Source organism: Prionailurus viverrinus, chromosome B2 (genome assembly GCF_022837055.1).
Source record: "Prionailurus viverrinus isolate Anna chromosome B2, UM_Priviv_1.0, whole genome shotgun sequence".
Lineage (NCBI taxonomy): Eukaryota > Metazoa > Chordata > Mammalia > Carnivora > Felidae > Prionailurus > Prionailurus viverrinus.
Genome location: NC_062565.1, coordinates 44,552,709 through 44,566,757, shown reverse-complemented (window position 1 = coordinate 44,566,757; position 14,049 = coordinate 44,552,709). Strand labels below are relative to the sequence as shown.

Here is a 14,049-nt window from a genome sequence, read left to right as displayed (position 1 = left end):
TGAAAGTGTAAATAGACAATTAGGGGATCAGGGCTATACTGGAGAGAGAATTTTAGGCTAAAAACAAAATGTTAAAATTGAGACTCGTTGGATGGAGGGGTTTGATGAGAAGGACATAGGAGGAGGATTCCCAGGTTTCTGACTCGGGATACACGAGCTAGGAAATGCTGGAGCTGCAGGCTGTGTGGTTGGGGGATGAGGAAGGAGAGTTGCGAGATGGCCATTCGATCTTATTTTGGACCATTGGCCTTGATGTTCCTCAGGGACGGATAGCAGGTAGAGGCACCCAACGGGAAGTTGTAAGCCCAAATCTGAAGTGTGAGATAAGGTTCCTGTTTGGGAAAAACAGTCGGGGGAAGGGGTTTTTAACATGATCTGGATCAGAGCAGAGCCTAAAGGCAAGGCTGTAAGTGTTAGGAGGTGATGGTCTTAAGCATCTTAAGAAATGTCTACCTCTATCTTTATTCCCCCACAATACTTTGCTTATATCAGCCCTTTAATAATTATTTGTATATTTTACTAGTTAGGTAAAGAAATGAAGGAGGCCAAAAACTAAGGGGTGTAACTTAATTCCCTTGGAATTTCCTTTTGCATGATAAAGTCTGGGTGTAATGGATGACAGTGAGATAATATTCACTTTTTTTTTTTTTTTTCAGCATGGGTCAATAAAATACAAGCTCTGATGGCTGCTGCAAGCTTAGGCCAAACTAAAATTCCCAAAGGAAATGGCTCTTATTCTGTCGGTTGCACAGACTTGATGTTTGATTACAGTAATAAGGTAATGCTTTGATTAATAGCACTAATCTTTATGTTCTGACATGGACTGTTCCTGTGGTCCCCTAGAAGGTTTTGAAACTTGCTCTTGCCCTCACCTGAGAATGACTCATGTTGTTATTTATGTTGTTGCATAAGAAGCCTTTTGCTACGTCTTTCCCAGATTTGTTGCTATCATCTGATTTATTTATCTATAGGCTCTATTTTCCCCTTCCTTAATGGTTGAAACCAGCCTGCTCATGCTTTCTTTTCACTCAGAAAACATGTTTCCCCCTCTCTCTACTGTATTCAGGCACCACAGCAGCTTAAAAAGTTCTCTCTGGACCTCTTTGTGAACAACCGAGGTTTCCCCTCTAATTAAATATGCCAAATAGCTGTTGGGACATAATGGAGAAGCAACTTCACTAAAAGTACATTGATTTCTTTTCCTCTCCAGGGCACCTTCTTGCGTTTGTATTATCCATCCCAAGAGGATGACCACTCTGACACCCTTTGGATCCCAAACAAAGAATATTTTTTTGGTCTTAGTAAATTTCTTGGAACACACTGGCTTATGGGCAAAATACTGAGCTTCTTTTTTGGTAAGATTTCTGTTGATCCTGCTTTGGTAGGCTCTAGAATATAAGAAAACCTTGAAAACAGCAGAAGTTTCTGGCAAAGATCAAAGTAGATTTTCTCCAGTCTAAACTTCTAAGATGACAAATTGCTTCTTTTTTTCAAAATTTTTTTTTCAACGTTTATTTATTTTTTGGGACAGAGAGAGACAGAGCATGAATGGGGGAGGGGCAGAGAGAGAGGGAGACACAGAATCGGAAACAGGCTCCAGGCTCTGAGCCATCAGCCCAGAGCCTGACGCGGGGCTTGAACTCACGGACCGCAAGATCGTGACCTGGCTGAAGTCGGACGCTTAACCGACTGCGCCACCCAGGCGCCCCGGCAAATTGCTTCTCAAAAGCCCAGGCAACTGTCAGAGAAGCCGGGGTTCTCGTTTTGTTCGTTTTGCATATATCGGGGTATATGGAGGTAGGGAAAGTACCAGACTTAAAGACGGCTGTAATATCTGCCTGTGGCAGATATTCTTTGATATTCCTGCTCATACACTGCAGAGAAGCAATAATCTGGTAAGTGCCCACTTCCCTTTTGTATGCTTTGTACGAAAGTGAAAACTAATTTCTCACCCGTCGTAAATGATGAGACTCCGCTCTCATTCCCATCTCCTACCCGCCAAGGGACCAGCCTCCCTCACCAAGACAATCTGATGTGCATTCCCCACTTCATTTGTCTACTTATAACTAATATAGACGTTTCCTTCCTTACCTGTTTGACCAGACACTACTGTTGGGCCAGTGTCGACTACATCTTCAAATTTCCCTCTCAAAACTGCCTGCCACTTTTGGCATTCTTTGAAACATCTCCTTGGAGTTTTCCTAAAAACCACCTAATAACAGAAATGATGGAACCGTAACTAACACCTCTTTATGGTGCCGAATAAGTTACAGATCACTTCCACGGCAATCATCACGTTCAAGCTTTATGACTGCCTCTCCATTTTATAAATGAGAAAATGAAACACAAATAACTCATGGTGATAATGACAATAGCAATGGAGAAGTGAAAGGAGGGAAGACAGTGCCTTCCACGTTGTGAGTCCCTTCTTACGGCACGAGATAGGCGCTTTACATATGTTGCCTACTTAGATAACATTCTCACAAAAGCCCTATCAGGTGTCATTTCCTCCATTGTGCAAAAGAGGAATCGGAGACTCGGAGAGTTCTCGTTACTTGCTCAAGGTCAATAGTAAGTGGTAGAGCTGCATCCAAAGGCACATCCGAGTATGAAGGCAGCGGTCTGTCTTGATCATTACCAAATTAGCATGGAATGAAAGGAGATTTGAAGATTCTGGTTCTCAGGGTAACGCTCCTGAGGTTTATTCCGTAGTTTGGTTTCAGAATATTCCCTTTGAAGTTTCACCAAGACCCGGGGTTGGTGCTCAGGAACAGCCTTCTGAATACACCTGTAAGGGTGTAAGGGTGTAAGTGTCTCACCCTCAGTTCAGAGCTGGCAGTGAAAACTGATAATTCATGATTTTACGGTCTTAGGAAAAACTACATGTTTCAGGTCTTTGGGTGTTAAGTATCTAGCAGCAGACTTTTTAATGAATTTACTATTAGTCCATAAAAACATAAGTATAAATTCCATGAGTTAGGATTTCTACTAAGAAGATGTAAATTAAATTAAGCGGCAACATTCAAGTCAGAGCAAACACTAATTATAATCTCTCATTGTTGTCTAGGTTCAATGACAACTCCTGCAAACTGGAATTCTCCTCTGAGGACTGGTGAAAAATACCCACTAATAGTTTTTTCTCATGGTCTTGGAGCATTCCGGTAACGTGTGAGAGGAAAACTTTTAACCCTTAAGGTCCAATGGCAATGCATTCCCTGCCCTCCCCTCGCAAAAAGAAGAGCAGAGTTTGGAGTATCATGGTCACCCCCGTCTTGGAGGAATTGGGGTTCCTCAAATGTTGACCATGGTCTATTGATCAGTCCAGCCCTATCTGGTCAAGTAGTTTGTTCTCTCCTTCCAGCTCATGGGGACTAGCCTTATGACGAGAACAGAAGAGGTGGCATTTGGGGCTGTCACCCTTCTATAGTACAATACACTCTCACAACCATCCCCTGGATTAGCTCAGGTCTTCTGAGAAGTGTGCACCAAGATTGGATTGGCTTATAAAAGACATTTATGGAGAGAAATGCCCGTGAAGGATAGAGGGAACAGAGAGGAAAAGACAGAATCTTCAGATCATGATGCAGGTTGGACACTTGGGAAGGAGATGGGGAATGGAGAGATTGGGTATGGAGAATCCCAGATTACAGCACAGTTCTAGCAGAGACTGGACCAGGCCAAATGAGAGAGTGCTTAACTCGAAGTTGCTCATCAAAGGAGCCTCGCATCTCACGGGAATGGGTCTCCATTGGTACCCGTGCCATGCCCAGTCACTGGGCACAGCCCACAGGAAGCTTAGCTGGGGGTGGTGGATCCAAAGGGGAAGGGGCTCAGTGGGGTCTTTAGTCAACTACGCTCTCTGTGGCATGATCTCAGAGTGGCACGTTTTCATGACCGCCACACCCACGCCTCCTCTGTTTTCTCAACTGCCTACCTTTCTTTCTACCTCAGAGGATTATAAGACTTTCAGAAAATTAAAGGTGACTTTTAGTTGGCCAGAAGTTGGGTAGCTTCTGCAATAAGAAATTATCTTCGGTACTTCAATTGGAGCCATTTCTTTGATTTCTACCAGACCAGTGGTTGGCACGTTAGAATCTGAGGACCAACGCTAGCCTGCTGCTCAGTTCTATAAATAAAGCTTTACTGAAACACATCCACACTCATTCGTCTTTCGCATTGTCTGCGGCGACTTTTGTGCTACGACAGCAGAGTTGAGCAGCTGTGACAGATATCGCATTGCCCACTGAGCTGGGAATATTTACACTCTGGCCTTTTACAGAAGACGTTTGCTGATCCCTGTACTAGACCCATTTCCCCTTCCTGGGTAGATTGCATATCTTCAACAATAGAGGACATCATTCCCACTACCTCTCTCTGGTTCTCTATTGCCATTTCCTATTGAATGCATGACACGAGAAGATCGTCCAGAATGAGGAACTGGAAGGGGTCAATGCAGCTTACTTAGCACATGATTGTTTCCAGTCATTTAAATAACAGTTGACACGTGTTCAGCCTTTCCCCTGTTTTAGATGTGGTTATAAGCACTGAAAACATATTAATGTACTTAATCCTTACAAGAATCCCACCAGTTATCATAGTGTTGCAGAGGACAGATAAGTGACTTATCCAAAGCAGTGGCAGATTCAAATGTAGTGGTCAGACAGCAGGTCGTGTTCTCTTCAGCACCACACTGCACTGCCTTCCTACGTACGCTGTCTTAGCAAAACCTTCTAACTGTTCTAAAGCAAAGGCTTTATAAAGTCCCATTTTACAGGTGCAGACAAAGATCTGGTCATGCAATTGCCTAAAGTTATATACCTGGTCGGTGGTAGGACCAAGATTAAAATCCAGCGCTCTCAAAGGCAATATTTAGAATCACTGCATCACGGTTTCTCAACCTCAGGACTACTGACATTTCTCAGAATTTCTTATCGTGGAGGGTAGCCCTGTGCACTGTAGGATTTTTAACAGCATCCCTCTATCCACTGGATGCCAACAGCACCCTCTGCCCGGTCATGATAATGCAGTTACCTCCAGACATTGTCAGGTATCCCCCGAGAGGCAGAAGTGTGCCCCCTTTGAGAACCACAGCTCTCTGGTGTACCTCTGGACACTACCACAGGGGTGTGATGGCTTCCACATTCCGAGGCTCATTAGTGGACCCCGCCTTTGCATGACAGCTATTTCAGTGCTTCCTGTTTGTTTGTTTGTTTTGTTTTGAAGGACAATTTATTCTGCTGTTGGCATTGATCTTGCATCTCATGGGTTCATAGTTGCTGCTGTAGAACACAGGTATGTCGCCTGGGCTCTGACTTCCAAGAAGATTTATAAAAAGAAATCAGTGAAATTGTCAACTATGGTTATGTGATGAGGGGATAAAAGGGGACTGAGTTAAATTGTCAAGAGTTGAAAACCAGCTAGCATTTCGAGAGTTGTCATTGTGTGCCATGTTCATACATCATTTAATCTTTGGAACAACCCTCTGAAATGGTTACTGTTGTCACTCTTTTAAGGAGGAGGAAAAATGAAGCTGGGAAAGGTTGAGTAACTTGCTGTAAATCACACAGTGAAAAAATGTCAGCACTGGGATTGGATTGCACGCATGAGTTTGCGAGGGGGCCTCCTAGAACAATGACGATAGGATGGGTTGACTTGACCTGCAGCAATGGCTCTTTCTGATGACTCCCTTGGGGGCCTCTTTGGTTTTATTTTTATTTTCATTTATTTATTTTTAAAATATAATTTATTGTCAAGTTAGCCATCACACAGTGTGCTCTTGGCTTCGGGAGTAGATTCCCGTGATTCATCCCTTAATTACAACACCCAGTGCTCATCCCAGCGAGTGCCCTCCTCAATGCCCATCACCCATTTTCCCCCTCTCCTCCGCCCCTCCCCCCCCACAACCCTCAGTTTGTTCTCTGTATTTCAGAGTCTCTTCTGGTTTGCCTCCCTCTCTGTTTGTGACTATTTTTTTTCCCCTTCCCTTCCCCCACTGTCTTCTGTTAAGTTCCTCACAGTCCACAGACGAGTGAGAACGGTTTTAAAACAAAGGTAGAGTGGAAGAAGAAAGGGAAGTCGGAAAGATCAGAGTGAAGTGCGGGATGGGGATGAGGAAGAGCGAATGTAAGTAACTGATTTGTTTGTGTTGTAGAGACGGATCTGCGTCTGCGACTTACTATTTCAGGGACCAGTCTGCTGTAGAAATAGGGAACAAGTCTTGGCTCTATCTTAAAACCCTAAAACCAGGGGACCAGGAGGTGCCTCTACGAAATGAGCAGGTACATTGCAGCAGCAGGAGGAGGCGTGGTGACTAAAAATCGTATGCACGATGATGATGCTTGCTGATTTAATTTGCACATGGTAAGGTCTGCTCCGAGCTCTCCCATTTCCCATTCCCAAAAGGCCTGTTGGAAGATCTTCAGAGTGATACAGCTCCCTTGATGAAAAGTCTGGATCAGATCTGGATCTGGTAAAAACAAAAGACCAACATAAAAATCTTGAGAGATGACAGTAGATATTCAGAAATCATTGGCATCAGAACTTCTAATTTTAGGGGCGCCTGGCTGGCTCAGTCGGTTGAGTGTCCGACTTCGGCTCAGGTCATGATCTCACGGTCCGTGAGTTCGAGCCCCGTGTCAGGCTCTGTGCTGACAGCTCTTGCTTCCGATTCTGTGCCTCCCTCTCTCTCTGACCCTCCCCCGTTCATGCTCTGTCTCTCTCTGTCTCAAAAATAAATAAATAAATATTTTAAAAATTTAAAAAAGAAAAAAGAACTTCTAATTTTAGAATCTCAGAGGTGCTAGAAAAGGAATCCATAAATACCCTCGCTGCCAAGGCAATATTAAAAGCACTACTTTTTGGAGAAGCAATATAGGACAGTATTGAGTCCAGGCCTTAGAATCCAAATTTCTGTGTTTGAATCCTGATGCCCTCGCTTCCTAGTGGGATGATCTCGATCAAGCGACTTACTCTATTTTGCTTCTATGTTTTACCTGTTGCAAAGTAGTGAATAATAACCGTATTTGGCTCACGGGGGAGTCTGGAAGATAAGTGATAGAGGGCACATTGGCTTCCACCTTTGTGGCAAGCCTTACTACAATGGGTGTTTTCCATATGTCATTGCATCTAACCCCACCCACATTTCACTGAGGTAGGCATTATTACACAACAAATGGGAGCTGCAGAAGTTAAGGAAACCGTCTGAAGTCACACCGTGGGGAAGCAGCAGAGACAGGATCTGGACTCAGCTGTAACTACCTGCAGGGCTAAAGCCTGTGTCCTTATACTAGGTTGTGTTCCAGTCACTAATCACTGAGACATTTATAGTTTATAAGCAATCAATCGTCTTTCCCACACGCAACTCGTACACACACTTTAAAATAAGTATCGCAGCTTCTTTACTGGTCATTTCCGTGTTCTAATAATCACACTAGGTGCGCCAAAGGGCAAAGGAGTGTTCCCAGGCTCTCGATTTGATTCTGGACATTGATCGTGGAAGGCCAGTGAAGAATGCATTAGATGTAGAGTTTGATATGGAACAACTGAAGGTGAGCTTGAAAAAAGTCATTTCCGTTGTCCTGTAGTTCTTTATTGTTCCTTATCATCTGCTTTTCTGCTGTAATGCATGGAACCGTGTGACAAAAGGCTGCAAATTAAAAAAAAAAAAAGTGTATGTGAAGTATTATAGTGATGAGGAATGAACTAGGCTGAACTGTAGATGAGATTGCCCACAGTCAGCTTTGAGCTACAGAAGCAGCCGTTTCTGTGGTTCAACTCAAGAGCTCCAGCAGAAGTGTCGTCATTTCTCGGATGGCTCCTGCATATAGTTGAGCGTGATCCTGAAATGGTGGCCAAAAGTTTTCAGCAGAATATGGACAGGAGGTGGAAGAGTATCAAAGTGGAGGGCATGCACAAAGACCCAAGAGTGTGTATGGAGGACGGAGGACAGGGAGTAGAGGGGACTAGGTAGAAGGGCTTCAGTCTGGGTAGAAGATGATCGTCTGTTCTCCTGACACAGTGAAGAGTTTCTTGTCCCTCGACCGTCTACTCCCTCTCCTGTCTCCGTGATTTTGTACATGTTTTCCCCTTGGCCTGACACATTCTTCTCCCTGAGTCCTGCTTAATCTTCATCTCAAGTCAGGCATCACCTCCTCCGAGAAGCTTTCTTGGACCCCATTGTCACCCCCGCCCTGGACTGGCGAACTATCTATCACCCTCCTAGCTCCTTGGCACCACCCTGTTGTATTTGCATCACGTGTCCATGTCTCTTTCTTCACTGATAGACTGGGAGCTCATTGAAAGTGAACTACGGTGCCTGGCACAGAGCAGGTGTTCAATAGATACTCATGAAATGAACAAACTAATCAAATGTGGACGGAGGGAGAGGCAGAAGGCAGCAATGATGCTGGTGTTGCAAGTGTGGGTGCCTAGGAAGATCATTAAGTTCATTTCTGAACTTCTATGAGTGCTCAATGTGTGTGCATGTGTGTGTGTGTTATTTGTGTATACGTATATACATATATGTGTACATACACGTGTATGTATATGTGTGTATTTGTGTGTATGTATGTATGTATTTCTTTTATAAGAAATCAAGGTACTTAACCATGCCCATGAAATTATTAATAATTTTATAATTTAAAAACTAATTTAGTCTATTCTAACAACCTGTGAGATAGTTATGAATATATATCATGCTTTTTCATATAGGACTCTATTGACAGGAATAAATTAGCAGTAATTGGACATTCTTTTGGTGGAGCCACAGTTATTCAGACTCTTAGTGAAGACCAGAGATTCAGGTAAGAGGAGGCAAAGAGAGAAAACAATAAGCTATTGGAAGAGAGGAAGTGATAACCCATGTGAGATAGAGTATTTTTCAAATTCTTAATGAGGAAGGGACCCTTCAGGGCTTATAAGTCTGTTCTTTTGCCTCCATAAGTACTCTGTATGAATTTTCCTAGACAGAAATAATCTACTTCTCTGGCTATCATAAGATCTCCCCATTCCTATATATTTTTCTTCATCATTCTTATTTATCTGCTTAAGCACTTAACATTTTCATTTGGAAATTTATCTTTATACATCATTTTATTTTATTACTATTTTTTAGTGTTTGTTTATTTTGGGGAGAGAGAGACAGAGCGTGAGCGGGGGAGGGGCAGAGAGAGAGGGAGACACAGAATCCGAAGCGGTTTCCAGCTCTGAGCTGTCAGCACAGAGCCTGATGTGGGGATCGCACCCACAGCCGCGAGATCATGACCTGAGTCGAAGTCGGATGCCCAACCGACTGAGCACCCAGGCGCCCCCGTATACATTTCATATATGACATATGATTGTGATGCCAGTAATGCATCTTGTAGTATTTCTAGACTTCCTCAATATGCAGGGCATTTTTAATTTTTTTTCCCATCCTTAAGATGGACAGAGGTCTTAAATTACACTTAACTTGGGTGACAGTCAGGACCAGACCCCAGAAAAAAATACTTTCTTTCTTGAACTATGTCATCACAGACTAATGAGATCATGTAGAGCCAACCAGTAAGAAAGTGGGTAGGATCGTCTCTGAAACTTCATCTCACATTTCTTCCTTAAAATCGGTTTCCATTTAAAGGAATTATCTTAGTTTGCCCATTTAGCACATAAAACGGAGTGTCCAAAATGTCCAGAAACAGGATAAACTTACTTTTAAAAAGAAAGTTACATTTGCGAATGATACGCCCCCTATGTTTTTCTTCAAGCCCCACTTTTTCAGGTGTAGTACCTCAAAGCAAGTGGTCCAACGGTTGCTCTGAAAAAGGCATAATAAATCAACCACAGACTGGCCGTACGTGCTGGAAACAGGGGCAATAGTGCATGTATTGTATTTCTTCAGACACCCTACAGTTCTGAAGAAATCGTTACTTGTTCGAGAATGTATTTTGAAGACCGTAACAAAAACGGAAACATTTTAAGCATATTATATCGTTCTAAAGGTCACGATTCCTAAATGTCTCCTAAAGAAAATGATTATGTAATGCCAAGTCCACCACCTTATGAAGCTAATCATATTCCCTTCCCACACTGAAGTATAGTACCAGTGAGATTAACCTGTAATGAACCAGTGTGGTGCATGTCCATTAATCCTGGCATCATCAGGAACGCTGTATGTCTGTCGGCCAGCGTGTAACCAGCTTTCTTTTATCATTGTCTACAAACACCTGCAGGTGTGGTATTGCCCTGGATGCATGGATGCTTCCATTGGGTGATGAAGTATGTTCCAGAATTCCTCAGCCCCTCTTTTTTATCAACTCGGAACGGTTCCAATATCCTGCTAATATCATAAAAATGAAAAAATGCTACTCACCTGACAAAGAAAGAAAAATGATTACAATCAGGTAAGTATTAGTGATTTATTTCATCCTCTGAAAAGAAACTTGAAACTTGGATAAGCATCCCAAGGTACCATTGGTAGCCGTCCCAGAGTTGTTAAATTCACTGTTTAGACTTTCAATAAGGGAGAATATTAGATACTTTCAGGGTCTAAGAGCCTTTGTGTTTACTCTTTTAAAATGCAAATGTTTTGGGGGAGCCTGGGTGGCTCAGTCGGTTGAGCGTCCAAATTCAGCTCAGGTCACGATCTTGTGGTTCGGTGAGTTCGAGCCCCGCGTCAGGCTCTGGGCTGATGGCTCAGAGCCTGGAGCCTGCTTCCGATTCTGTGTCTCCCTCTCTCTCTGACCCTCCCCCACTCATGCTCTGTCTCTCTCTGTCTCAAAAATAAATAAACATTAAAAAAAATTAAAAAAAATAAAATGCAAATGTTTTGAGTGGTGTTAACATACGTCATTCATATATTGATCATTAAAATTTGCATTAGGATACATGCTATTTTTATGTAAACACAAGAGCAGGCTTATGCATTTGGGGGGGTGAGGGTAGGGAGAGGTATTGTATCATTAAGCCAGGCTGGGAACTCTTTGGAAAAACAGTCAGAGCATCTGTTGAGATCGGCAATGTGTTTACCTGTTTGGAAAGAATCTTGAAATTCCCCAAAGCTATAATGGGACCCCCTTGAGCATCCGTGATACGCGTATATCATGAATGTGAAAAAGAAATCCCAAAAGAGTTTTGAACTCACGATGTGATGTTATAGGGTAGGGGGCATTCCTCTTCTATCTGAAACATGGTTTATTTCAAAGAAGACAAGTGGTGGCAGGAAGGAAACACAAAGAGCATAGGTGATAAACGCTGTGATAGGGTCGGAGAATGGAGTCTTTTCTATCTGATGTGGTCAGAAGACACCTCGGAAGACACGGGAATAGAATTGGCCTTGAAGGATCAAGAGACGTTAAACAGATAGGAGGGTCTAAGGTGGTTTAGTTACGGACCTCAATTTAGCTTCAAGTTAGTTAAGGACTTCAATATTTGTATGTATAAGTCTAATTCTAAAACAGAGGTAATGCAGAACGCCTACCCTCCCTCAACCCCACTTCCTTACTAGGCTCTTTACCTTTTTCATCCTTTCTCTGCGAGGAGCCTGGAAAGAATAGCTCGTACTTAAGAGCTCATCCTGACTTCCATTTCCACTTTGACTCCTGTGGACCAGCTGAATGCCACCAATGTACCGAAATGCGTCCTGTGGAGGACATAAAAGGCCCAGCAGCCTATTCGCAGCCTCAGCCTTGCTCTCTGCATCCGTTAGACATTGTGGACTCCCTCTGTTTCTCCTCCCCTGGTTCCCACACCCCTACTCTTTCCTGCTCCTCCCTCCATCTAGACTGCACCCTCCCTTTCTCCCCGACCCTCTCCTTCTCCTGAGGCCATTCCTCCACTGTTGATAGCATCCAGTTTTCTACTCCCAGCCCTCTCATGACCCGGTTCTACCTTCTGACACTCACGTTGTGTTTGGAAGCAGGGAAGAAGGAGCAGGAGGCAGGTGGCTCTGGGTTGAGTACAGATAACTGAAAGAGTGGTGTTTGCTTAGAAGCAGCAGCAAGGTGAAGAGGAAGAGTTGCACCATTCGGGGTTGGAGACGTATGTTTTCATCTCGGAATTTCTTAGCTTGGGACGGGGAAACCAGGGTAGAGATGTCTGGCCACAAACCGGGCAGGACAGAATTTGTGTCTTACACCTGAAACCTTGGGAGTAGATAAGACCACCAAGTAGATAAGAGCCACCAAGTAGGGGAAGAAGTGGTCTGAGAGCAGAATATCGAGGAATGTCTATATGTGTGTGAAGAGAACAGAGTTGTTAGGGGAAGAAGGGAAGGTACAAACAAGGGAAAGGAGATCAGAGAAACAAAAGGAAAAAAAAAAAAAACGGCAAGAAAGTGTCAAATGTCTTAGAGGCAGTGGAAAGTGATCACCAAAAAAGGCCATTTACTTGATGTTAGGTAGATTTAAAGAGCAGTGTAAATGATATCTGTAAGGTGTTTACAGCTTAAATAATACAAGGAAAAGAGGTTCCCCCCCACCAAATATTTAATCCAAGGTTTAGGTGCAGTGTGTTTTGAATAGCATCACATAGATACGAAATTAAACAGCGTTGGTAAAGGCTTCTGGCTCTGAGTATACAGTCCCTGCAACACGTAACACATTTTGTCAGCTCAAATTGGGACTATTCTAGCCCACCGAAAAGCTGGAATCATTTCTTCTAAAACCAAGATGCCAAGGAACTCAGGAATCTTTGTTTATCTAGAGGGGAAGATGTATAGATACTAAGATGCACAGCCTGTGACCCACAAACACATCTACAGAGATCAAATCTACAAGTTTTGTTTCTTTAGTTTTCACTCAATAGGCTACCTAGACCAGTATCCTTCCTGCACCCTAAGTACCAAAATAATTTTGTCAAACAATGTGATTTATAAACCTCTCATTTCTCTTTCAGGGGTTCAGTGCATCAGAATTTTGTGGATTTCACTTTTGCAACTGGCAAAATAATTGGATACATGTTCACTTTAAAAGGAGATATCGATTCAAATGTAGCAATTGATCTTAGCAACAAAGCTTCATTAGCATTCTTACAAAAGCATTTAGGTAAGAAACTAAGAGTGTTTCATGACACAAACCAGGTGCTTCTTAAGACAAAACTGTTTTATTGCAGTGTGAGTCCCATTTTAACTGTCTCCAGTTGGTTTACAATGTCCCAGAACAGTAAATCAGTTTGAAGAAAGAAACTTGAGAGATTGAGTTTTGCTGCTTCTCATGCTACATATCACAGATGGGAAGTCTACCTGTTAATTTATCTTTGAGGCAGAGCATGAGCAGGGGACGGGCAGAGAGAGAGAACGAGAGAGAATCTGAAGCAGGCTCCAGGCTCTGAGCTGTCAGCACAGAGCTCAACGTGGGGCTCAAACCCACAAACCGTGGGACCGTGACCTGAGCTGAAGCCAGACACTTAAGGGACTGAGCCACCCAGGCGCCCTGGAAGTCTAGCTTGTTAAAGGGAATCGTCTTTCTGTGCAGACTTGGTGGCCGTTTGTGGTGTAATTTGTGAGGCTGTCCTGCCACCTAGAGGCACTGAGCTGTCTCGTACTCTCCAAAGCTTCATATTCTTGTTAACATTTTTCTCTTCCAGGACTGCAGAAAGATTTTGATCAGTGGGATTCTTTAATTGAAGGAGAAGATGATAATCTTATTCCAGGGACCAACATTGACACAACCAACCAGCATGTCACTCTACAGAACTCTACAGGAAGAGAGAAATAGAATTTAGATCAAGAGCACTTTTTAAAAAGCTGTCTAAAAGTGTGTGTATGTGTGCGATTTTAATGTTTGTTTTTTTTTCTCAAATAACTCTATTGTAAAATGTAGACTATATCATAACAGTGATTGAAGCTTGTACTGGAATTTTTTTCTTTAAATGTAAAGAATGACTGCTATGTATAACAATCATACCAGCCTAAATTTTTATTTTACTAAGATGATACTTTTTCAGTGCCAAAATTAATAACTATTTTTACACTCCTTTAGTGGACAAGTATATCAAAACAGGCACAATGCTAATGAAAACATGTTGCAATGACATAACTAACTCCCTCCAAATACAATAAATACAGATTTTTTTTTT

At 42.8% G+C, this 14,049-nt stretch overlaps 1 protein-coding gene across 5 annotated transcripts in view; it reads left to right on the top strand.

Moving 5' to 3' along the window:
- PLA2G7 (phospholipase A2 group VII) overlaps positions 1-14,049 on the top strand; it is a 40,798-nt gene extending 26,749 nt beyond the window's left edge. For all 5 annotated transcript variants that reach the window (XM_047859411.1, XM_047859409.1, XM_047859408.1 and 2 more), the window contains exons 3-12: positions 657-778; positions 1,211-1,355; positions 3,068-3,161; positions 5,224-5,292; positions 6,152-6,278; positions 7,434-7,547; positions 8,710-8,801; positions 10,206-10,376; positions 12,868-13,016; positions 13,558-14,049. In XM_047859411.1, coding sequence (XP_047715367.1) covers positions 657-778; positions 1,211-1,355; positions 3,068-3,161; positions 5,224-5,292; positions 6,152-6,278; positions 7,434-7,547; positions 8,710-8,801; positions 10,206-10,376; positions 12,868-13,016; positions 13,558-13,688 — 1,214 coding nt within the window. In that variant the 3' untranslated portion in view covers positions 13,689-14,049. The remainder of the gene's footprint in view (positions 1-656; positions 779-1,210; positions 1,356-3,067; positions 3,162-5,223; positions 5,293-6,151; positions 6,279-7,433; positions 7,548-8,709; positions 8,802-10,205; positions 10,377-12,867; positions 13,017-13,557) is intronic.